Here is a 26,627-nt window from a genome sequence, read left to right as displayed (position 1 = left end):
CCAACATTTTACTTAACAGTGAACTATTAAAATAATTCTCATTAAAATACACATTTATGAAATTACTGTTATTATTTAATGTTATTGTTACTAATAATATCATCTCACTCTTGATGAGTTCTAAGATATAAATTTGATTATACAGCTCCAGCGCTTGCAATTAATGAATGACTTGCCATTGCTGTGGGGATAAAATGTAAAGGCCACAGTGCCCTTACAAGGCACTTCCAGACAGCTCTCTTCCCTACCTCTAAGCAGAAACTCAGCACCTTTCATTCACTCGTCAGAGCTCCAGCCCTCCTGACTCCTACGCTTTTCTCAATATCCTGCCTTCCCCATGTGTTGCTTTCCGGGCTCTGAATGGCCCTTTATTAAGCCTTTGCTGTGTGGCTGAAATGCCTCCTACTTCAGAAAGCCTCCTTTAGCCTCATTAGGCAGATTCCATATTGCTTTGGCCATACCTCTGTGAAAGCCCTTATTGCATTTATGTCATTATTTGTTTATATGCCTGCTGCCACTGCTTAGAAAGTGTGGATGATTTTCCCTTGAAACCTGTATTTTCAGCACTCTATAAAGTTCTTGGCTCATGGAAGGAGACCATGATGACTTTGGACAGGGGGAATGTGGAAGCACTGTTATCAGAGCCCTCTGCACAGGGGTTCAAGAGAGCCAGGCATGAGGGCTATGTTCCATCATTTCATATGCTTCTGAAAGACCAGTAGATGATATTAATGATCATTCAACAACCCAATTCTCAAAGGCAGTAAAGTGGCAGAGAATTTGGAAGCTACAGTGATCTTTATGGAACAAGTCCCACAAAACACTGATAAGCTAAATTCCATCCTGTGATCCAGGAACAATTTTACTTCCAGAAATTGTTACTATAATATTTGAGGGGATACAAGTAACAATTGTGTATGTTTATGTAAGGCATGATTGGCAGTTCCTGTGTTTTTCCTTTATTTATAAGTTCATTTATTTTGTTGTGTTCCTGTGTTTTTCCTTTATTTATAAGTTCATTTATTTTGTTGTTTTAGACAAGAAGTAGTACATGCCAAAGATCTGAGAAAAATGTACAATAAAGAAAATTTAACCATTGCTTTAATTGCTAATTTTTCTTGCAAATTTGGGAAATATCAACTTAATTTTATTTTAGTGAAAGAACAACTTGTTCCAACTGAGGCAATACCTGGGTGGAGAATCCCTAGTCTAATCTACCACCATCATAAAAGAGTAGCCAAAAATCAGTTTGTATAAAGCAGGTATTAATTTTTCTCCAGTTTGACGGTGACTTTTTACATTGATAGTTAGTTTAACAAAAATTAGTGGTGTTTTGTAGAATCTCTTGTTCTTTCTTGATCTTTGACTATAAAAATGGTTGTTTTACTTGGTCACATTAAGGTTTGTGTGGATCAAAATAGGAGAGTTAAATTTATTTGAGAGTGCTTATATTCATAGACCCTACAAGTGGGATTCTTCTCTAGGTTGTCTGGTTGAAGTAATATGGGCTGCCTGGATGCTTTGATTGTGCTATTTTGGACACTATTTGAGTGGTTAGATAATTATCAAATGGAGAAATTTCAAATACTGACTGTGTATACAACACGTGTGTGTGTATGTGTGTCCATGGTTTTGCTCAGCCCTTCCTAACTAATTCTGGAAGATTTTGTCTTCCCCTGTCTCTGAGATATAGGGACATTGAGAATATAAAATCGTAGAGACATAAATATTAAAATTAAGAGCCATTCTTTGAATATAAAGGATAAAATACTTTGGTTTGGGTCCTAAAGCATATTGTTATTGTTAAAAAATTATGTATAAATTATGCTGGTAGTTGAACGCTTAATGTAACACCAACAAATGATACTGGGCTCAAATTATTTCTGTCTTTCGTATTAATTAATTTATTTTTGTTCAGTGATCTCTGTCTTCATAGTGCATTCAGTTCATTTCAGTCAAACTGTTATTTTTATGGTGTGGAGTATACTGAGGCCATGTATGTGAATAAATATTCTGGGTCTAAAATACTAATTTTAATTACCTCCTCCTGATAGGAACTCATGTATGTAGTGTAAAATTTTTTCTTCGTATAAAAGAAACCAGGGACTTCCCTGAAGTCCAGTGGTTAGGACTTCGCCTTCCAGTGCAGAAGGTGAAGGTTCGATCCCTGGTCGGGGAGCTAAGATCCCACATGCCTCGCGGCCAAAAAACCGAAACATAAAACAGGGGCAGTATTGTAACAAATTCAGTAAAGACTTCTAAAGATTTTTGTTTTGATGTAGACCATTTTAAAGGAAACCAAAGTTTTATATTGTTTGTTTGAATTTACCTTTTGAAATTTAATCATCTCTAGCGTTCTGGAGGGCAGCTTGAAATGGCATAGTTTTATCTTGGTATTTTCTTAGGTAAACTTTGACTGTAACACCTAAGAGAATGTGGGAGGGACATTAAATATAAAAACTTCAGTAAGCATTAATACTATATTGAGAAGAAAGTCTGCACTATTCTTATATTGGGACTTTATTTTCAGGGATTAGAAAAGGAACAGACGGAAAGAAGTTCCAGACTAGATGAATTAAACCAAACCGGACAAATCCTTTTGGAGCAAATGGGAAAAGGTGAGAACCTTGATTTTTTTTTTTTAATCAATACTTTGCCAGACATATAGGAGTCAATTCTTAAAGCTACATCATCCAAGTGCCCCATTACTCTGTTATAGTAGTTGATGATCTTTAGGAACAAAATAAGCTAAACCAAGAAACCAGGTTTGGTACAGCAGTCGTGAAAGTCAAATGAAAACAGATAATTTCATTTTTTATAAACATTTCTGTGCTACAAGAGAAGTCACAAAACTTAATTCACATGCATTAGGTAGAAAGGTCCTACCAGACTTCACCGTGCTGGAATTTTTTGATGAAACTAGTTTGAGAAAACCAGTGATGTAATTATTCAAACATCTGTTTTACTAAAGAATTTGATATGCTTTTCTAACTGAACTGAATCATATATCTGCATCCTTGCATAAGCAGACTCTGGGCAAATTACACTCTGTAAAGAAACTTCTTCTACATTAATTATCCATGGCCTAGGATTTATTTCAAATGTATTGAAGAGAAGGAAAGGCCGGGAGAATCACCCAGTCGTGCTTTCATTTCGGTTCAACATTTCTGGTTTTAAAGCAGCAGTAGGATTAACAGCACTAACCACATGTAGAGAAATAAAATACAGTACTGTAAAATTAGAATAATGGAGAAAGTGGAACGACAGTGGGAAATGTTAAAAACCACTTTTACTCTCACTAACAAAAGGCAGACGCTCCCCAAAAATGAGAAAATTAAACCGGACATACGGACCCTATTCAGACCAGTGTCCCAATTTCTAAGCTTCCCACCCCATCCTAAAAATTTTTAATAAGAGATTTTTTAAAATAAATGAATCTCTGCACTCTAATTCTGCCACACCCACTAAAAGCTGACACAGACATGAATTTAATTCAGTTCATAGACTCATGAAATTACCCCACATCACCCAGATAAAGTCTGGTTTCCAAGTTACAGTGTCGATATAGAAGTGAAGAATCTATGATTGTAACTAACATAAATTTAACACACAATTTATTGTAATTATTGAAGTATCTCAAGGGAAATTATATTCTCGCTCTGTCTCTAGGTCCCTTCAAGTAAATACTTGAAAAAGTAATCTCCAAGTGGGGTGTCCACACCCAGTAGTAAGACACCTAGCTAGGGTGGAGTTTGAATGAAAATACTATTCTGTTTGGAAAGAAAGAAGGAGGAAGGGAAGAAAGGGTGGGAGGGAGAGACGGAGGAAGGAAGGAAGAAATTAAGCTGTACAAATAATCTATGACAGTGGTACATTTCCATAATTTCTAAATAAATGAACATATACTGGGCACATCCATACTTTTGTGTATGTATGTGTGTGTGACCCCAGTATATATACAAAATAAATCAACATATTTTTCAAAAGGCAGAGGGAAAAATAATCCAAGCTTTTTTTAAAATGTGGTTTTCTGGGGTGGAGGAGGGTGATTGATCCATTAGGGACTCCAGGAAACTTTCTGGAGAGGTGGAAATATTCTATGTATTGGTAAGTGTGTGTAGGTTTCTCAGAACAGCACAGTTTCATGTATTTCAATGTAAGTAAATTTTACTTTAAGAAATGTGAAAATAATAATGATTAAATGGGTGAGCAGTGAGTAGGGGTATATAGATAATTCAAGAATGGTAGAATGTCATTAATTACTGAAGCTGGGTAATTGGTACAGGACGTTCATTCTACTCTTCTATTTATTTGTATATATTTCCATTTTCTATAATAAAAAGTCAAAAAATATAAAGATTAAAAGCTACATTTTAGAAGATTCTCGTCAAACGAATATTCCTAATTCTGCCGTGAGTGTCTGTGGCTTTTGTCAAGGAGAGTTTCAGCAGACCTCCAAAGCACTTAATGTTGGAGTAAGGAATAGGGTAAATAAGAAAAGCCTTTCAAAGCAAGGCGAGAAAAAGAATCATATGTAAAACTGCTTGGCAAAAATATTAATCTTTACATTCCCCTGAGCCACTGGGTGTGTGTGGGAGAAAACGTTCTTTAATGCAGGTAAAAATTTCAAATATAAATAACACCTTATCGGGCTTCCCTGGTGGTGCAGTGGTTGAGAGTCCGCCTGCCGATGCAGGGAACATGGGTTCATGTCCCGGTCTGGGAAGATCCCGCATGCCGTGGAGCGGCTGGGCCCGTGAGCCATGGCCACTGAGCCTGTGCGTCCGGAGCCTGTGCTCCGCAACGGGAGGGGCCACAGCAGTGAGAGGCCCGCGTACCGCAAAAACAAACAAACAAACACCTTATCAAATATAACTACTAAAATATACCTGTCATAAATCAATATAATGCACCAAAAGTGATCAAAATTCAAATAATCTCGGGCTTCCCTGGTGGCGCAGTGGTTGAGAGTCTGCCTGCCGATGCAGGGGACACGGGTTCGTGCCCCAGTCTGGGAAGATTCCACATCCCACATGCCGCAGAGGGGCTAGGCCCGTGAGCCATGGCCGCTGAGCCTGTGCGTCCGGAGCCTGTGCTCTGCAACAGGAGCGGCCACAACAGTGGGAGGCCCGCGTACCGAAAAAAAAAAAAAATCAAATAATCTCAATGAATTTACCTTAATGTAACTACATTTCCCCAATGCTGCCGAAGTAAAATTTTCTTTAACCACCTCCCTGCAAAAAGAATTCCCAATATATCAACATATAAGCCTATGGAATTTGATGATGATCCTATGTTTTGTAAACATTTCCCTTGATTTTAATAGTGATAGATTGAAAGGCTCAAGTCAAGTGAGAGTGACAGGAATATGTTATATGTTATCCCTTTTAGAAAATTAATAAAAGGTTGGGATATTGATTTTGGCTTTCGATTAGTCATCTAAGAGTTGGATGTTCTGTAGAAATAGAAAAAGCTACAACTTTGGATCTCTGGGAATAAAACAATTATTTTAAAAGACAATATACAGTTTGCCTTTTTATAGATGTAAATTGTGCTTTATTTATTACTTGACACTGGTCCAAACTATATCAAGCTTAGAGGAGGGAGATTTAAATTTTGAAAATTGGTTTGAAAGGGTAAAGTGAATGGATAGTGAAATATTGTCAGTGAATTAAAAAAAACTATGGAAGAAGTTTCTTCAGCTTCCCTAATACCTAAAGTGCGTACCTCTTACCTATTTTCTGGATTAGTGGTGATAATTTTCCATCTCAAATTTTTATTTGCCAGCTTAATTTTCTTTCTTGTTTATCATAAATTGTTCTCACATGTAAATGAAGTGGCTGATATTATTCCTTTGCCCACTTAAAATAGAAATGACCTGGCAGACGCACAGCCTAGATCTCCATTGCTCAGATTGTCAGAAAAGTGGTAATTTAGGACTTCCCTGGTGGTGCAGCGGTTAAGAACCCACCTGCCAATGCAGAGGACACGGGTTCGAGCCCTGGTCCAGGAAGATCCCACATGCTGCGGAGCAACTAAGCCCGGGTGCCACAACTACTGAGCCTGTGCTCTAGAGCCCGTGCACCACAACTACTGAGCCTGCGTGCCACAACTACTGAAGCCCACGCGCCTAGAGCCCGTGCTGTGCAACAAGAGAAGCCACCGCAATGAGAAGCTTGCGCACTGCAACGAAGAGTAGCCCCCGCCCGCCACAAGTAGAGAAAGCCCATGCGCAGCAACAAAAACCCAACGCAGCTAAAAATAAATAAATAAATAAATTAGTTAATTAAAAAAAAAAAGAAAAGTGGTAATTTAGTTAGTTTATGACCTCCATTAACAGCGATACTTGAACTTGGACTGTGGTGTGAATGTTTTGTCTAGGTGTGATATTCTATTACTTGTGTGATGGTGGACAGTTTATTTCAGCAATTGACATGGGTGATATATTCAGATTATGTAGTGTCACGTTTGCATTTCTAATTTTCAGCGGATACGGTGTGTTACAGAAATTTTCAAAATTGCATCACCTGTGGATCCTAAGTGACCTTTTGTTTTACATGCCTTTTTTTTCCCTTTAGAGCTCTCGTTACCCTGGATTTTGATTGCTATTATATTTACAAAGTTTTATTGCTTCTGCTCAAATAATAAAGATGTTAAACCCATTTTTTCAACGTGCATGCTTTCCTCAGGACATAAAGATTCCTTTGTAGATTTCCCATACCTTTTCATAGTAATTTTCAATGATTCAATGGTATTTTATATTAAGAGAAGGACTATGATAAAACCTATTATTATATGTAACTATTATTTCTATGAACGTTCTCTGCCTCTCAAAAATATGAGACAAAATTATGAGATGTCAGTAATAAACATAATGGCATTTTTTTTCCTGATGTGTTTCTAAAGTAGATAATCTTAGCACTGCATTGATCTTTTGGCATTTACTGGTCTGTGTGTAGCATTCCCAGTAGGCTTGCTGATGCTTCTTGGGCCTGGCTACTGGTGTAGTATTCCTGCACTCACCAGATTGCTCCCAGCACTAGGAGTTCCAGCCGTTTGTTTTGCAATTCCTATGACCTGTGGTCTGATCACAAGTCTCAAGCTGCCTCCTCCTTTTTCTAGTCGGATGTTTTTCTTGATGACAGAGGGTCTACCTTCTGACGTCAGAGCCCCAGACAAGTCCAGACAGTTCATTTTATTTCTCGTGCTCAGACTGGAAACTAGTAGAACAGGAGGTTGCCAAGGATGGAGACACATGTTCTGTGGAAAAGGCAGTGGCTGACACTCACTCGACTGATGTGCTTTTTCTGTTGGCCATCCCCCTCCTAACTGCTATTTTAAGCTCCCCCTCTCCCGTTTTTATCAAGGAATTAAACATAGTTTTTTTTGTTTTTTTTTTTTTTTTGCGGTATGCGGGCCTCTCACTGTTGTGGCCTCTCCCGTTGCGGAGCACAGGCTCCGGATGCGCAGGCCCAGCGGCCATGGCTCACGGGCCCAGCCGCTCCGCGGCATATGGGATCCTCCCAGACCGGGGCACGAACCCGTATCCCCTGCATCGGCAGGCGGACTCTCAACCACTGCGCCACCAGGGAGGCCCTAAACATAGTTATTTTTAAGTGCATCATTACAATGTTGTGTGTTAAACGGGACTTAAGGGAGTGGTCATTATGTATGACATTGCCTCATTATTTTGAATAGGTTAGAATGTTTATAACAAATCCAAACAAGTTTTGTAATAATTTATTAAGTATCTGCTTATTTTTCATGTCTGCGTAGAAGGTCTTCCTACTGAAGAAATAAAAAATGTTCTGGAGAAAGTATTATCAGAATGGAAGAATATATCCCAGCGTTTGGGAGATCTAGCAAGAAAGATTCAGCTACAGGAAGATATAAATGCTTATTTTAAGCACCTTGATGAGCTTGAAAAGACCATAAAGGCAAAAGAGGAGTGGGTAAAACACACGCCCTTTTCAGAATCTCCCCAGCAGTCCTTGCCAAGCTTGAAGGATTCCTGTCAGGTAAAGACACAACCATCCAGAGCATGAAAGATTTCTATGTCCAGTCCTGTGTTTAAAGAAGATGCTCCTTGTGTCATGAACTTTAGGTTAATTCTGCTCTGATTAACTTTCTGTGAGGATGTTCATCTTCAGCGAATCATGTGGTCATATTTTCTCTTCATAGCAAGAATTAACAGACCTCCGTAGCCACCACCCCCAAATTGAAATGCTGCGTGCAAGCTGCTCAGCCCTGAAGTCTCAGCCTTCTGCCCCAGATTTTGTCCAGCGGGATTTTGAGAGCTTTGTGAGCCGTTACCAAGCTGTGCAACAGGATTTAGAGGAGCGTCACCAACAGCTCGAGAACGGTAAACCCATTCTGTTGCATTTTTTTTATTAGACAATCCACCATCTCCTTTCTCAGTTTGCCTTAACTTAAAAATTACTCCCAATATTTAGACCTTTAGTATACTTGCCTGTTTTGCACCAGCCTCACTCTGTTTTCCTGTGTGCCTGGTACTGTTCCAGTTCTTAAAGTATACTCAGACTATTTCCTGGATTCACCCTTGTTTGTAAAAATGCAGACAGCTTTCATGTGCTATTAAAATTGGGTTAATAGGACATGATGATTTTTAAAGAGTTTTTTTAGGGATGTTGTTTCTCCTTTTCACTGAAGGAGGCCAACTGATGATCATTACCAGCAGGCCTAAAAAGAATGATCATTTGCTTCTGTTTGCTCAAAATGGTTAAAGTTTTAGCAATGCCATCTCCTCTTTTCAAAGAAATCGTGTTCCTCTTTCAAAGTCTGAAAAAATTTCAAGAGTTTTTACTTCTGACATAAGCCTGGTTTGGGAAAGTTAACTGTTAAAGGTTTTGAAAGCTCATCCTTCATATATTATATTTTTTTCTCCTTGGCTTTTAAGCCAGGAATTGTGCTGCATTATGTAACATTATGGGGAGTGCATGCTAAACAGCTACACACTTAACCATACCCTTCCTTGCAGCAATCGTAGGTTATGTAATGACTTGTAAGACTCTGTATGTGCATGGTAAGCAAATGTATCATGTTTCCTTTCTTCTGGAAAGGCATTTGGCCACCATACTCTTTGTTTATTGAATTCAGTTAACTTAGACTGTGAAGCGTTTGAGAGTACCTCCTTTTCAATTTGCTGTTACAAAATATGCTTTCATTTTTGACAAAGCATTTTAAATGTTCAGTTTCTTAACTTTAAAACAATTGGTAAATTTTTTGTTGTTGTTGTTTTTAATTGTGGTAAAATATACATAACATAAAATTTACCATTTTAACCATTTTAAAATGTAGAGTTCAGTAGTGGAAAATATATTCATATTGTTGTACAACCCATCCCCAGAAATTTTTTGTCTTGTAAAACCAAAACTCTGTACCCGTTAAACAGCAGCTCTTCATTCCTTCCTCCCTCCAGCCCCTGGCAACCACCATTTTACTTTCTGTTTCTATGAGTTTGACTAGTCTATATACCTCACCTAAGTGGGATCATACATTTTTTATTTGTTTGTGATTGGCTTATTTCACTTATCCTCAAAGTTCTTTTGTGTGGGTTGCATGTGTCGGAATTTCCTTCCTTTTTAAGGCTGAGTAGTATTGCATTGTATGTGTACACCATATTTTGTTTATCCATTCATTTGTAGATGGGCATTTGGGTTGTTTCCACCCTTTGGCTGTTGTGACTTTTGCTGCTACTTGGTTTCACCTCTTTGTGCTTCAAATGAGCTGGCTTCCTCTCCACACAGGTGTTGCTTGTCTGTAAATTTGACATCAGTGGCTGAAGTAGACATCACTCCAGCTGCCTTGTGCAGCCATTATTTCTCAGGGTACCTGTGCGGCCTGGCTGTGGTGTTCAGTGTAATGTCCACCCCTCTGTGGATGGCAGTTTGTCTACACGCCTGAACTTAGAGGAAGACTGGTTGAGGGGATCTTTGTCTCCTTTTACTCTTTGTGTAGCTACTGGGGAAAAGGAGATTATATGAGACAAAAGGAACATTGTAGTACCATCTTCAGAGAGTCATTTCATCATGATGAAATGAAGAAAAATGATGGTGGGTTACTTAATATTTCAAACATCAACATCCGCAGGAATGAAGTCACTATATGACTCTCAGAAATGCCAATGGAGTGATTCATTGTGTCTCTAACAGAGACCGTTTTTAATCTTAATTACAGAGTTTAACTTCTTATGTATTAGAATTCACTTATTAAATAGGAAGATTAACAGTATGTGTAACAATATTAGTTTCCTGCCATTATTTTCTCAAAGTAAGTATTTTTCAATAAACAGAACTGAAGGGCCGACCTGGACGTGCGTATTTGGAAACATTGAGAACGCTGACAGATCTGCTAAATGATTCCGAAAATAAGGCCCAGACGTCTTTGAATGTCTTGAATGATCTTGCAAAGGTGGAGAAGGCCCTACAGGAAGAAAAGGTAATATATAGTATAGGTCCTAAGACCTATAGACCTAAGAAGTTTAGTCTCATTTCTAGTATCTCATATCACATATTTTGAAATATTTTTTCAGCTATTTAAAAAATATATCAGTTTTGGTCAAAATTAGTCAAACATTTCTTATATTTCTTGTAATTTGAAGGTTAATCACTATAATGTAGGACCTCAGCTAAAAGATAGTTATTAAATATTTTTAATAGAATAAAAGCATCTTTTCTCCTTCTGTTGTGACTAACTTAAAATTCTCAACCATATAAAGTATCTTTAATGAAATGAAGACAATCGATTGTGTTGTTCTTTTACTGTATTGAATGAAAATGCTTCCCTGGTCATTTAAGATATGTGCCTCTGCACTATTTCATCAGATGCAACAGATCCACCATGGAGCCCAGCACACTGGGCCTGTTGTTCCGCTGGTTTTTAGTGCAGAGGATACATTGTGTCTAAACAACACACAACTCATGTAGCTGTGACTTTTTTGATTACACTTATTCCTTTTTCATGAGTTTTTCACAATTCTTTTTTGATCAAATTCTTTTTAAAAAGTGACTTTGACTGTTTATAGCCAGTATTATTACACTGCACAGACAAATTATTATGTGTATTTTTAATCTTGAAAACTGTTTTCCAGGCCCTTGATGAAATCCTAGAGAATCAAAAACCTATACTGCATAAACTTGCAGAAGAAACAAAGGCTTTGGAGAAAAATGTTTCTCCAGATGTAGAAAAACTGTATAAGCAAGAATTTGATGATGTTCAAGGAAAGTGGAACAGACTAAAGGTCAAGGTTTCCAAAGATCTGCATTTGCTTGAAGAAATTACCCCCAAACTCAGAACTTTTGAGGTAAATCTAAAGGCCATTAGGAGTTTAAGTTTATTACAGAGTAAAATAGTAATTATCAGTAACTAACTATTATTTGAGTATTTTGCATTCTTTCTGGCCCCATGTTTATTTCGTACTTAAGTTGGCATGTATAAATCCCAACCAAAGATATACTTTTAATGTGCTGGGGAACACATTTATCTTCTTTGGCCTTGCAAAAAGGCTTCTTGGTAGAGATCAACTGGATGAAGAGTTCCAGAGGAAAGGATAAATGTGAGGATGTAGGAGAAAGTGGTCAAAGTCCATGTCAGATGGAATAGTCAGAATTTTAACATTTCACCTGTGAGGAAGATGGAGAGGTGAAGTAGTGAAGTTTCCAAATCACCTGGTTTTCTAATAGAAAAGGTCTGGATGAAGAATGAACCAATTGCACCCTCTTCCCTACCGCCCCCCCCCCAGTGCCTCTTTACCTTGGTCTTTTGTGGTTTTTTTCCTCCACTGATGTATCCCAGGGTATACTTCTCATGCAGTGCCTGGCACAGAGAAGACACTCAATAATATTTTTCAGTGAATAAAATGAGATTAGTAATAGGAGATTTAGATTTGGGGATATATATATGTGTGTGTGTATATATATACGTTATATATTTGGATTTGAAGATTTTACATATATATATATATTTGAATTTGAAGATTTTACATATGTATATATATGGATTTGAAGATTTTACATATATATATATATTTGGATTTAGGTCCCAAGAGAATATATATGAGATTAAATTTATGAATATATATGAGACAAAATTTATGAAAATGATGTTTTAAAAATCAAAATCAGAGAACATGTGGTAGAAGCTGGTAGACTATACAGATCAGTGTGAAGAGATCCAGAAAGACCAGCAAGTGTGGTGATCACTGAACTTTGAGGGAAGCTCTTTGACACAGGAGTCAATGGACAATTCCAACTCATGACCAGGAGAATAAAGATGGCAAGGGCTCTGTGTGTGTGTGTGTGTGTGGTGGTAGTGGAAGGAAGTGGTTTTCTCTAAGTTTAAGCTGCAGTTTTACAGTGAGATCTCATTAGAACAAACCATTAATTTTGAAGAGGAGGGTGTTTTTTTGTGGTTCAGTATTTTTGGCTCATTTAATTTTGTGAGTGGTTCCACTTCCCCTTGTCTGTCTTCAATTGTAATTCTTTCCAACTTTAAAAACCCAAATTACCCTTATTCAAAATTTAAAATTTTTGGTTATGATCCAAGCATTGGATTGTCAGTGGTTCTCACCAGGGGTCATTTTCCTCCCAGAAGGACATTTATTAATGTTTGGAGACATTTTTAGTTGTCACACCTGTGGGGAAGGGAGGGTGCTATTGGCACCTTAGTGGGGAGAGGCCAAGGTTACAGCGAATGCACAGGACAACTGCCACAATGGAGGAATTTTCTGGCCCAAATTCAGTCGTGTCAAGGTTGAGCAATGCTGGATTAAGTTTCCCACACAGCTCATGTAGCTGTGAATTTTTGGATTATACTTATTCTTTTTTCATGAGTTTTTCACAGTTCTTTTTTGATCAAATTCAAAAGATCATTGCTTTGTTTTCATATTTAAATCAGAGATGTAGTTCAGGAAATTTACAGGTGAATATTAATCTAATGGTTAATCTCCTTTGACTCTTAAAAGTGTATTTATTTTAGGGTTAGCTAAATGCATGCCAATATTTTAATATGGAATTTAAAGAGAATAAACATTCCTCCAAAACACAAAATAGAGTCCTGTGGTGATAGTAATCCAGATTTAGGCTTTACTGGGTGGTTACTAATGTAGCAAATCCAGGCACTTAAAGTGGCTATTTGGAGCATATGCCACATTTATTTCCATTAAAAATATCTCCCTTTAAGCACCTGTGTCTGGATATTTAGGGGTTTTTTTTATTGCTTTTATTACAGTAACAGATTTGGAATGTAAATTACAAATTTTTAATTGATTTTTTTGTTTCCTAACTACAAGATTGTTGAGATGTCAGTATTCCCTAATTCAACTTCTTTATTGAAATGGTTATTTCTAAAGAACATTTTTGCTCTTTTATTTGCTTTGAAGGAATTGCTTGTTACTTAATTACTCACAATTCACTTAGAAAAACTTTTACTTTTTCCCCTAGAGATAATTGCAGTAAATATTCATTTACAGGTTAAAATTGTTTTTCCTTTTTCAGCCACCTGGTATCTATTTTTTTAGGCATTCAGGTTCTACTTGTCTTTAAAGCATGAAGTACAGTAGGTTTTTGATTCAGTGCCAATTTATGCTGATGTTTCTTAGGAACAAAGTGGTTGACTTGTTTATTTTTAAAGTGCATTTTAAATTATATAAGAAATACATAAATACTGCTCACTGAAGACATTGAATAATCGAGAAGTATTGAGAGTGAGCATTTAGAGTTCCCTTTCTTCCCCAGTACCATTTCCTTTCCTGGAGGCAGCTAACATTAACAGTGATCCTTGCTGAGGTCAACATATTCAAAGTCAGGAAGAAAAGTTCCTGAATATTACTAATTCTAATCATTTTTTCCACACTGGCAGAACCAGATGATACTGGAACTCCATGAGGGATATGTAAATAGACGGTACACAAATGCATGAGTATGGATTGGAGTATCAATCCCACTACTCAAAATAATAATGCTTTTCATTGACACAGCACATTTAAACTTTGAAAGTATTTTCATAGCTATGCAGTTACTTTTTTCCTCCCATCCTACAATACTTGTCAGGTTATCTTGTTATCTGTTTATGTGCAAGTTTTAGTTTTCTGTTATTTGTTGACAAATAGTGTTTTCCTTATGTGCCTGCATTTTCTTTATCTACATGGCTGGTTTCTTTTGTACAGGTGGAGGTTGGGCCAGCATTGTTATTTACAGTGTCATGCTCAAATATGTTCTTAAATTCTTCTTTTTTTATCTATTCCATGCCAAATTAATGACCTCACTTCCTGTACTTAAGAATTAAAATGTTAATTGGTGCTTTTAAAAACTCATGGAAAGACCTACCACTCCTTCCAGGAAGCAAAATATTTAAAAATACACAAAAAAGGTAATATTTTCACTGTTGATTTTACTGACATGACTTTCTTATGAATTATGGGGATTAAATATTATAAAATCCTAAGACGCTACTTATCACCAGCAATAATATTTTTGAATTCAGGGGCTGCAAGGGTATTTCATATTATTTCCTTTCCTGTATTCAGTGTCCCCTGCAGGGTGGTATAACCATGAAATTGTGAAACTGTCCTCAAGGCCCGCACAAAACTCCCTTATATTGGTATTTACCAATGCTCCCTCCTCTTTGGATCGCCTCTTTAGCCCCGTCTTCTGTTTGCAGACTTTCGTGTCATCTCTTGCCCTGATAATCCCATTACCCTTTAAATCTGACTCCTGCTTGCAACCTCTCCTCTCTTGCATTCACTGTCTTCACTGATGCCAGTGGTATTTCTGGAAAGGATCTGGTTGTCTTTGCCATAATAGTACAAAGTGCTCTCATGAACATCTCATAGCTCCTGCCCTTTCCTTGCCCTGGAGCCCTGTCTGCATCTTCTCCTGTGCACTGCTTCGGGTGGGGAGACAGTGCAGTGGGTCACAAAGAACACATTGGACAATTGCCTTTCTCTGGAAATGTCATTTACTTGCTAGGAATTCACAGCCTCCTCGGCTCTGTGAGCTGCTTCTACAAGCAGTCTTTGGTCTTACTCACCATCACACCTGCAGCTAATTATTCCCTTTTCTTCTACACGTTGTTTACACGTTCACAAAAACCCGGTCTCAGGCCAGCTTTTATTGTGGCTGAGACCTGCCTGTCTGTCCTCCCCCGAGGTGTGAGCTCTTTGAGCACAGGAGCCTTGTCTGGTGTACTGCAGGTGAGTGGATGTGAAAGGCTCTGCCTTGCAGGTGCCTACAGACATCGTACATACTCGTCCCGTCTAATCAGGTTGGATCTATAAAATCTAAATGCCCAGTTGTCCTTGGCAGGACACCCATGTAGTCATACCTCTTCCTTCTGTTGCTGAGCAAAGACACACACTGAACACTCTGTGTTCTCATGCAGAATGGGGAAGGGGACGTGCTGGAGCTCTGAGACATGCAGAACCGGGTGTAGAAATTACTTTGGAACACATGTCAGGGTAAAAACCCAATGGTAAATATTTTCTAACAAAAATATGCAGTATAGCTGATTTAATTCTTTCTAGGTAACATATAACTGATAGAATGATCTCATAAGAGTTTTTTTTTTCTCATTCTGAATGCATTTTACTTTAATAAAGGGAATATTGGTGCTTTCTGAACCTTAAATTTAAGAACTCTGGTGGTTTCTGCTAAATAAATGTAGTAGCACAGTCACTGTTCGCCTTCCCTACTAAGCAATGGAACACTTTTTAGGGTGTTTTGAGATTAATGAACATTATAAAACAAACAAAAAACCCTACTGCCTTAAAATACTGTTTTAATTCGTTTTCACAGTTCTTTTGCCTATATCTTAGGTTAGATATTGGCTGCTTAAAAAGCTGTGGACATTCCAACAGATGGGGGAGGAGCAAAATAAAATGCCAAGAATTTAGCTGTAAATAAAATCCTGGGAGGAAGTTGTGTACCTTGGAATCTTATTGTATTGAATCCAGAGTTACCAGGCTTCAGATTTCCTCTATCCCTGGCTCAGGGGCTGGGGGCTAGGAGATGGGGTGTGTGGGGTTAAAGGAATTGTTTTAATGACCTCACATTCCTTTTCTGTGACCCAGCAGCAGGTGTTGCTCATCCAAAGTGCTTACAAATCAGCGCTTTTGAGCAGTGATGGTTAATGTAGCATTTTGACCCCTCCAAACGAGAGTATTCCATACTTTGGTTTTCAAAACTACCATTTAGTCATTTTATATTTCTTTGAGAATTTATGAGTATAAATAGGAATGAGAAATGCTTACCCTAGATTAGTACTTACAGTTTGTTGTTGCATGTGAAATAATAAGAGACACTTATTTTAAAAATTTACTAGTATTTTACAGTTTTTCGTATTGCTCTAAAAGAACTGAAGTCTCCCCAGAGAAGATAGAAAGTTAGAAATTACCCAATTTAAATATCTTCATATATCCGTATTTCTATATTCATTCTGCAAGTTGATGTAGATGGTGAAAAAATTAAATACTCATTATTGTGCATTAGAAACTCATAAGTGCATCAGCTGAGTGATTTTTAAATGGGCAGAGGAACACTTCATGTGAGCTCCTTCACTTTCTTTGTAACTTCTTTGCTGTACAATTGACCTAAAGATGAGCAGATTCTGTTTTTTTTTAAAAGCACAGGAAACATCTGCTGCAAGTGGATTGAGATAATATTTTCCTTCTAGGGAAGGAAGAGGTACTAGAGGGCACAGCAGAGCTGTCTATCTCCTGCATTCACCTGCACACAAATGGCTGCTAGCAGTGACCTTAGTGATCTAAAAACTTTTCCCACACTGTGTAGCCACAGGGTAGGGATGCCTTGTGAAGCTTCTGTTATCAGGCATTTCTAGAGTTTGGGCCTTTCCTCATGTACTTGGCTTCCTTCTGCTGAGCTGAATTTAGCCGGGTCTAGTCAGAACTGTCATAAGCAGTAGTTCTTTCAAACAGCCACTTTTGAACAGTTATATGATGGAAGAAGCATTAACGTTGGCAGCATTTAAACACATTAAACGGATGCTTATGCAAATATGTACTCACCCTGGCTACTAATTCCTATGAAGTGTCTGTTAGGAATAGACACCAGAACTTGAAGTGGTAATTCTTTCTTTCTTTCTTATTTATTTATTTATTTATTTGTTTGTTTATTTATTTATTTACTTACTGTATTGGCTGTGTTGGTTCTTCCTTGCTGCGTGTGGGCTTTTCTCTAGTTGCAGCGAGCAGGGGCCATTCTCTGTTGCGGTGCGCAGGCTTCTCACCGTGGTGGCTTCTCTTGTTGCAGAGCACGGACTCCAGGCGCACAGGCTTCAGTAGTTGTGGCACGTGGGCTCAGTAGTTGTGGCTCACGGGCTTTGTTGCTCCTCGGCATGTGGGATCCTCCTGGACCAGGGCTCGAACCCGTGTCCCCTGCATTGGCAGGCGGACTCTTAACCACTGCGCCACCAAGGAAGCCCCTGAAGTGGTAATTCTTTCATGGGGTTAATCTTAGTAGTAAAGCACTTGATTTTGTAGATCTGAGTAATACTAGCTACCATTTACTGCATACCTGCTCTGTACCATCTCTGTTTTTCAAAACAATCAGGCGAGGCAGTTGTTATTATTCCTGTTTTATAGGTGAGCTATGGAAGCTCCCTGAAGAGAAATTGAGAAATTAGTTTCTCAAGGCCTCATGGCTGGTAAGGTGCTGAACTAGGTATTCAGACCTTGGTCTTTCTTTTCATGGGGCACACTGCCTGTCCTAGAACTCAGTGTGGTCAGGATTACCTGCGGAATTTTTAGTCATGAAAACACTTTTCAGATTCCTCTCTGTTCCCTTTGTTCCTGTTGGGATGATCAGTTGGTCTACGTGGCTTGTCTATGTCTGTTGCTTCCCTCTTTCTTTCTTCTCATGTTTCACTGTAAGAGGAGGAGCAGGTGTGTGTGAATTGTGTGTGCTCACAAGGGTCTGTGTGTGTCTGAAGGAGGGAGGAAGGGGGTTGATGCCATAAAATTTCCTCCCCTGTGCCAGTGATGGGGATCCCTGAGGCTGCTTGCTTCAGTCAAGGCTGATTGTGGTTAAAACCTTTTTGGAATGTAATGCTTCCATATAAAGTTCAAAAATTCTCGGCCCGGGAGACTATCAATTTTCCTTATTCCAAACTAGATTTAATGAATTGCCCAGTTACACAGCAGTAATGCTGCAAGTTCAGACTGGAGATTAACAGTGCAAGAAGTGGTAACAAGTTAAATGGACAGTTAAAAAGGCCCTTTATGAACTCTACAGATATATTCATACTTTCTCTGTTTTTGCACTTTTATCTTTTACACACCCCACTCCACCCTGCCCTGATCATGTCTTCCTAAGCAGTCTTCTAGGATAAGATCTGAGAATGCTGGAGCAAACCCAGAAGAAGAGATATGTCACCAGTTGAAAATATATGAGTAGTGTGGGTGTATGAGAATAGTGACAGACAAGCTGAAAAACAGAGGGAAAGGAAGCTTGGGGAAAGTGCACAGTGTGACTGAAAGGGCTTTCAAAGCTTGCTTGGGAGAAGGGGAATGAGGAAGTGCTTGCACAGGTGGTATAACATGAATAGAATAGACAGAAAGGCCCAGCTATATAGGCACTTTTTGCTTCCCATCTTCATCAGAGAATGATCCTGCAAACTAGAAAGTGGAGAATGGTCATTATTGAGGGTGCATTAGAGCCTGAATTATGAGTTAGATGGAAAAATGACACAGTCCTTCAGATGCCTAAATCTACATCCTGAGTAGCGTGGGATTTTACCCATGATCTCAAGGTCGGATTATGCAACTTGTGAGGAAATTAGCAGAAAAAAGTGGAGATGGGTGAATGTCCTAAATAAGGGGGAACATTATTTTCTAGAAGCTAAAGACCTGAAGTAAGCTTGATGTCAGTTCCTGGCAAAGCTGTAGATGAATGATCAACCAGAGATCTTGTATGTGCTTAGGAAAGAATGTGGTGGTCACCAGGAATCAGCATGGATACCACTCATAAGCCTTGTCTGAACTCATTTCCTAAGTACTGGTTGCTTTTATTTATTTTTTTGGAGGAAGGATACTAGATTATTAGATAATACAGATTCATAGTCTCACATTTCATGTGTGCTCATTTAGTTCAAACAATGCTGACAAACTATCATTTTGGGTAAGTCTTGATATCAGCAAAGTATTTGAGAAAATCTCTTATAACCTTACCAGAAGGAAATGGAAAGCTACTTAGATGTTAGAATTACGTTGATTCCCATGGTTTGAAAACGAAGCTGAAAGTTTGTTGGTTAATGAATGAGATGGTGTCCTCATGGGGTAATGCTCAGGTAGGCACTGTAGTTGGCCTTATTTTTCATCTGGAAAAAAACCCAAAACCCAACCCAAGAAAACCCAACAGAAAAAGGATAGCTCACTGTCAGATTTGCAGATAAGAGAAAGCTGGGAGGCACAGCTGATAAGAAAGTGGAGAGACTAAAAATTCAAATCATTCTGTTGGCTTTTTATTGTTGTAGTGTTAACTAGTATCGTTAGCATAATAAGGCAAAATTTAATATTTATAAATATCAAGTTCTGAATTTATTACAGAAGTCAATTAAACAATATGGGATAGGGAAAACGTACTTTTGAGGTAGTTGTGCGAATTTTGGAGTTTTAGCTAACCATAATATTATGAATAATATATATCTAAACAAATTTAAAAAATGAAGGAAACAAAACCCAACTCTACAATAAGAAACATAAAACTGAAAAAAAATTTAGATGGCATTTTCTGAATGTAATATCCATACCTGAAATACCAGTTAGGTTCCATCTTCGTCATTCATTGCAACATTTTAAGGATAAGAGTACTTAGTTCTCAGTGGCATATTTTTTTTGTTTGTTTTTTGTTTTCATTATTTATTTATTTATTTATTTATTTTTAATTTTTTTTATTATTTGCTTTATAACAAATTTAATCAGTTATACATATACATATGTTCCCATATCCCCTCCCTTTTGTGTCTCTCTCCCACCCTCCCTATCCCACCCCTCCAGGCGGTCACAAAGCACCGAGCTGATCTCCCTGTGCTATGCGGCTGCTTCCCACTAGCTATCTACCTTACGTTTGGTAGTGTATATATGTCCATGCCTCTCTCTCGCTTTGTCACAGCTTACCCTTCCCCCTCCCCATATCCGCAAGTCCATTCTCTAGTAGGTCTGTGTCTTTATTCCTGTCTTACCCCTATGTTCTTCATGACATTTTTTTCCTTAAATTCCATGTATATGTGTCAGCATACAGTATTTGTCTTTCTCTTTCTGACTTACTTCACTCTGTATGACAGACTCTAGGTCCATCCACCTCATTACAAATAGCTCAATTTCATTTCTTTTTATGGCTGAGTAATATTCCATTGTATATATGTGCCACATCTTCTTTACCCATTCATCCGATGATGGACACTTAGGTTGTTTCCATCTCCGGGCTATTGTAAATAGGGCTGCTATGAACATTTTGGTACATGTCTCTTTTTGAATTATGGTTTTCTCAGGGTATATGCCCAGTAGTGGGATTGCTGGGTCATATGGTAGTTCTATTTGTAGTTTTTTAAGGAACCTCCATACCGTTCTCCATAGTGGCTGTACCAATTCACATTCCCACCAGCAGTGCAAGAGGGTTCCCTTTTTTCCACACCCTCTCCAGCATTTATTGTTTCTAGATTTTTTGATGATGGCCATTCTGACTGGTGTGAGATGATATCTCATTGTAGTTTTGATTTGCATTTCTCTAATGAGTAAAGATGTTGAGCATCCTTTCATGTGTTTGTTGGCAGTCTGTATATCTTCTTTGGAGAAATGTCTATTTAGATCTTCTGCCCATTTTTGGATTGGGTTGTTTGTTTTTTTGTTATTGAGCTGCATGAGCTGCTTATAAATTTTGGAGATTAATCCTTTGTCAGTTGCTTCATTGGCAAATATTTTCTCCCATTCTGAGGGTTGTCTTTTGGTCTTGTTTATGGTTTCCTTTGCTGTGCAAAAGCTTTTAAGTTTCATTAGGTCCCATGTGTTTATTTTTGTCTTTATTTCCATTTCTCTAGGAGGTGGGTCAAAAAGGATCTTGCTGTGATTTATGTCATAGAGTGTTCTGCCTATGTTTTCCTCTAAGAGTTTGATAGTGTCTGGCCTTACATTTAGGTCTTTAATCCATTTTGAGCTTATTTTTGTGTATGGTGTTAGGGAGTGATCTAATCTCATACTTTTACATGTCCCTATCCAGTTTTCCCAGCACCACTTATTGAAGAGACTGTCCTTTCTCCTCAGTGGCATATTTTAAGTACATTAAAAAGTTTATGTAATTTTCAGAGCATGTTGATCACAGTGTTGATTGCAGTATCTGGGTATCATGTACTAGAGACATCATGGAAAGAATTGGGAGTGTTTAATCACTAAAAGACTAAGGGAAGACATAGTGGCTGCCTTCCAATCTGAAGGTTATTTTTGAATAAGATAGTTAATTTATTTCCATTCCTAGGGAGGAATGAGAAGCAAATAATTGAGGAAAGTATAAGGAAACAAATTCAGCTCAATGCAAGGGAAAATAACAAATCAGACTAACCAGTGATGGATGGGGGACCTTTGAAAGAAATGACCATCATTTTACTCTAGTTGTGGAGCTCAAGTTGGACCTAATTATTTGCATTCTTCAAGGTCCAGTTCCAGTGTTACTACCTGTCTGAAGCCTCATTCTTTCTGCAGAATGTTCCCTTTCTCATTTCCCCCAGTACCACACACAGTAACTGGGTTACAGTGGGTGCTTAGTAAATGTTGGATGAAAGAATGGAGCTGGGTAGTGGACCATACTGGGTTCTTAGATAACAAGGCATCCAACCACAGAACTAAGAAAAATCTGTTGTATTCCCTCCACTGTGCTATTTATTTACTCCTGCTTTGAGTAGCCAATTTAAGGAGAGAATTGTTCTAAATTATATGAGAATGAAAGATTTTTAAGCTGATTATACCCAGAAAAACATTTTTTACCTTTAATTTGAATTTTTAATCACAGATATTGCTCACGTTAAGCAAAATAACTTTGTTCACTGGAGAGTGTTTCGAAATTTTTAGAATCATCACCAAGATATCATCTCATGAGGATTTCAGGCAACAATGAAGAAAATAATTATTTTCAATGTTGGAAGTTTAAAAAAGAAATAAAATAAATGAAAATGATGCTATCAGAGTTTTGAAAAGTTGCCTTTTTCCCAGTAGCAATAGATCTTGAGATGTAGTAGGTTGAATGCCACTGAGTAATATCCCCCTTTGTTATTGTGTTTGATTTAGGCTGATTCGAAAGTCATTGAGAAGTGGATGGATGGTGTGAAAGACTTCTTAATGAAAGAGCAGGCTGTCCAAGGAGATGCTGAAGGGCTGCAAAGACAGCTTGACCAGTGCTCTGTGAGTTCTGCTGATCTAGGGAACCTGCTGCACTAAATAACATTTTCTTCTTCTTCTTTATTATTTATTTATTTTTTTATTTTTTGCGGTACGCGGGCCTCTCACTGCTGTGGCCTCTCCGGTTGCGGAGCATAGTCTCCGGACGTGCAGGCTCAGCGGCCACAGCTCACGGGCCCAGCCGCTCTGCGGCATGTGGGATCCTCCCAGACCGGGGCACGAACTCGTGTCCCCTGCATCGGCAGGTGGACTCTCAACCACTGCGTCACCAGGGAAGCCCTCTGCTTTATTATTTGCTGCTTTTATTAAAATTGTAAGAATATGACATGACAATAAACCTAGATAAAATATCTTTCATCATAAACCTTTTTTTGACTTTATAGCTAGTCAACAAATGACTGATATTTCATATTTCTGTTTTCGGCCATGGTTATAGAATTTTTAAAAATTTTTATTTCATATTGGAGCATAGTTGATTAACAATGTTGTGTTAGTTTCAGGTGTACATCAAAGCGATTCAGTTATACATATACATGTCTCTGTTCTTCAGATTAAATTTTGGGTGGAGAACATAAGAGCAATTTTAGTTCATTAGTAGCTGCTGTTTTATGTACGGTGACAATCTTAGTGTCATAATTACCAGTTGTATATCGCTCTTATTGTGCCACATGGTGAGGCTTTAAGAGAAACATATTTTACAAATGAAGTTTGCCAGTAACACTTCTTGCATTTTATATTTGTTGAAATCATTAGGCTTCTCTAAATTAATTAAAAGTACTATTCCCTGCTGAGAGTCAAGTATTTCCAATCTAATTTGGCAGATGGCTATATGAAACATCCAGGTGAAATGAATTTCTTAAGACAATATTTCGTAAGTAGTTAAAAGTCCTGACTCCCAAGCAGTCTGTTCTTAAAATGTTTGCAGGGATACAGGCAGACAAACTGTAATAATGGCATCTACTTATACAGGCATGAACTCAACAAGGGCTTATGTTATGTTTTCAGGCATTTGTTAATGAAATAGAAACAATTGAATCATCTCTGAAAGACATGAAAGAAATAGAAGCTAACCTTCGAAGCTCTCCAGTTGCTGGAATCAAAACCTGGATGCAAACAAAACTAGCTGACTACCAAACACAACTGGAGAAATGTAGCAAAGAGGTGAGTTTTTAAACTTCACTGCCTGTGGTTTTCAAGAGGTAGATAGTGGCTTCTCTTGACAGAGTAAACTGATGTTATAGCCCATCCAGTCTGAAAAACTGAGGTCTAGAATAACTACAGCATGGGTGGCAGGCTGGGGCCAGAATTGGGTCATGTTTTTTTAATGAAGGGAGGGTGCTATTGTACCTTTGGCCCCTGGGTGGGAATGAGCTTGACATATTCAATAAAGAACAAGAAATTTGTTGTAGCTGAAATGGAATGAAGGAAGGAGTTAGCAGGTTGGAGAATGGGAAGATTTGAGGTCAGAAGGTAGGTAGAGATGGACTGTATATGGCCTTTGAAGCATAGATTTTGACTTTTATTTCAAGTATGATTTTACATAGAAGGCAGAGTGTTTTGAGCAAGGAATTGATACATGATAGATCTTTTAAGATCACCCTGGCTTCCATGTGGATAATTTGCTCTGGGAAAGCAAGAATAAAAATGGGGAGAATACTTAAAGGTTATTGCAGCCTTGGAGAGAGAGGATGGCCCCTTGGACTAGGGAGAGTGGAGCTGGGAGTCTAGTAATGGATTACATATGTGATATGAGGAAAAGTGAATAGTTAACGACAGCCCAGGATTTTTGCAAAGCTTCCACTTTGTGTGAATTGTGGTGCTATTTACTGAAATGGTGAAGACTCAAGGAGAAGCTTTTGTGGGAGCAGGTGAAGTGATGCTTTCCATACTGGAAGGATTAAATTCAAGATTACGAGACATGCAAATGGGGTCTCTAGCACTTACCACTGGCCAAGGATGCTAAGAAGGAAAGGTCAGCCAGAGGGGAAATGCCAGGAGAGCGTGAGGCCCCAGTGGCCAAGTGGAGAAAGCTTTTCACAGTGCTCAATGCTGAGGACTGCTGAGACTAATCAGAACTGGAAAGCAAGCTTTAGACTTGACAAGATGATCGCTTTTATGGACTTTGAGAAAAGTGGTTCCAGTGGCGTGGTGGGAAAGAAAGTCACATTGGAGAATGTTGAGGAGAGGAAAGCAAATGAAGTCCTGGGGCAAGTGTAACCAACTTTGAGAATTTCTCTATTCAAGGGAGCCGGGAAATAGTGCTGGAAGGGACGTGGGGATCCAAAGAGCTGTTTTTGTAATTTTTAAAAATAAGGGGTATTACTGGAAGTTTGCATGCCAAAAAGGACTTCACTTAGAAAGAGAAAATGATGCAGAAGAGATTGAGAGAAGATAATTGCTGAAGCAAAGTCTGTGATTAGGCAAGAGGGATGAGGTCCATCCTCTAAGTGAAAGAATTGCTATTAGGTAGTCCCTCTGTGGTAATGAAGGGAAGGCAACTATGTGTACAGTAGGAATATGATGTAGTTCTCTTCTGATTGCTCCTGTTTTGTTAGTGAAGTAATAGTGAGGTTGCATACAGCTGAAGTGAGTGAGAAAGGGGTAAAAAACAAGAGGAGGAAATGTGAAATGCAGGAATACCCCACAGACAGTTGTGTAGATAGTACATATCTCTTAATACAATGGTTTTTGTTTAATGTTTATACACGAAAATTTTATATTTGCATCCCCGAGTATTTTATTTTGTTTCCCCCCAAATTCCTTATTTTGAACAAGTTCAAATTTAAAGAAAAGTTGAAATAATGGTCGAGAGAACGGCCATAAGCCATTCCTAAATTTGCCAGCTGTTAATGTTTTGTCACATTTGCCTTTTCTCTCTTTACATACATACATACACACAGGCACACACACACATACCTTTTTGTTGTTGTTGTTATATATGTAGTTTTGATAGGAAGTCGAAAATATTATGACATTTCACTCCTAAATACTTCAGCTTGCTTCTTCCATGAATGAGGACAATCTTCTACAAAACTGCAGTGTCGTTGTCATAGTTAAGAAAATACTTTCATAATATCATCTTATATTCTAGCCAAATTCAAACTCCTTTAACTATGCTATAATTTGATGACATGTGCTTGAAGGAGCTGGGGTTTTTTTAGGAAGTAAATAAGGAAACTGGTTTGGAAGTGACAGTGAAGAGCAAGGAAGACAATAGCTAGATGGGTAGATAGATAGATGCTTAGGTACATGTAGATATTTAGATCTGTGTATCTATTTATCTACATATATACATACATACACATATGACAACATAGAATTAATTGTGGATTATTATTGTTTCAAAGTATGGGGATAAATACATGGGAAATTTTTTTTAAAATTAATTAATTATTTTTTTTCTGCTTTATAACAAATTTAATCAGTTATACATATACATATGTTCCCATATCCCCTCCCTTTTGCGTCTCCCTCCCACCCTCCCTATCCCACCCCTCCAGGCGGTCACAAAGCACCGAGCTGATCTCCATGGGAAAATTTTAAGTGTCTTCAGCAAGGAGGCAGCCACCTGCTATGTAATTATCTAAAGCAGTTCTAGACTATTGTAGATCACTGAGTAGTAAAAGGTTGAAGAAATTTTGGACATAGTGTTGCCAAATTTTTATTTTTCTAAGAAAGGATAGATATATAAAATCAACAAATAAAAACAGTCTATTATATGCATGATATCGTGAAAGGAAAAACATCTTAATGCCAAAATGTAGAAAGTATATAATCTCAGATAATTAATGATAATTTTAAGCTTTTCTTGTTTTGAAAAGTTTGCTACAGTGTCTTTATTTTTCTCACTTCTCTGTGGATCCATGAATATTATATAACTGACTAGTGTTTGGAAACTACTAGTAAAAAGAATTTTGGGGAAGTGGGGCCCTGAAATCTGTATTTTTAAAAAAAGTTCACTAGATCAACAAGACTTGGGAAGCAGGGCTGTGTATATTGCTGGCAGTAGACTCTCTGAGTGCCATGTGGGGCAGTGAAATCTAAGCTCCTATTTAGTGCCTGTCTATTTTTATGACTGATCCTGTTTGGAGAGTGGAACAGGAGGGCCACTAAGTATTCCCCCTTACTCTCGAGAGAGCCATCCTATTCCTGAACTGCCCTTTTGTCACCATCATTGTCACAGCCAAGCAAGCCCTGGCAGGGTGAC

The 26,627-nt window shown here is 38.1% G+C and overlaps 1 protein-coding gene across 9 annotated transcripts in view; it reads left to right on the top strand.

Annotated features, from left to right (window-relative positions):
• Nucleotides 1–26,627, top strand: part of UTRN (utrophin) — a 527,828-nt gene that overhangs the window by 153,978 nt on the left and 347,223 nt on the right. For all 9 annotated transcript variants that reach the window (XM_082634331.1, XM_082634332.1, XM_082634328.1 and 6 more), the window contains 7 exons: nucleotides 2,531–2,618; nucleotides 7,777–8,018; nucleotides 8,182–8,362; nucleotides 10,313–10,458; nucleotides 11,111–11,323; nucleotides 22,310–22,423; nucleotides 23,426–23,581. In XM_082634331.1, the coding sequence (XP_082490457.1) occupies nucleotides 2,531–2,618; nucleotides 7,777–8,018; nucleotides 8,182–8,362; nucleotides 10,313–10,458; nucleotides 11,111–11,323; nucleotides 22,310–22,423; nucleotides 23,426–23,581 (1,140 nt within the window). The remainder of the gene's footprint in view (nucleotides 1–2,530; nucleotides 2,619–7,776; nucleotides 8,019–8,181; nucleotides 8,363–10,312; nucleotides 10,459–11,110; nucleotides 11,324–22,309; nucleotides 22,424–23,425; nucleotides 23,582–26,627) is intronic.

The sequence above is a fragment of the Mesoplodon mirus genome (genome assembly GCF_964341445.2).
Source record: "Mesoplodon mirus genome assembly, chromosome: 10".
Lineage (NCBI taxonomy): Eukaryota > Metazoa > Chordata > Mammalia > Artiodactyla > Ziphiidae > Mesoplodon > Mesoplodon mirus.
This window is presented reverse-complemented; position numbering and strand designations above follow the sequence as displayed.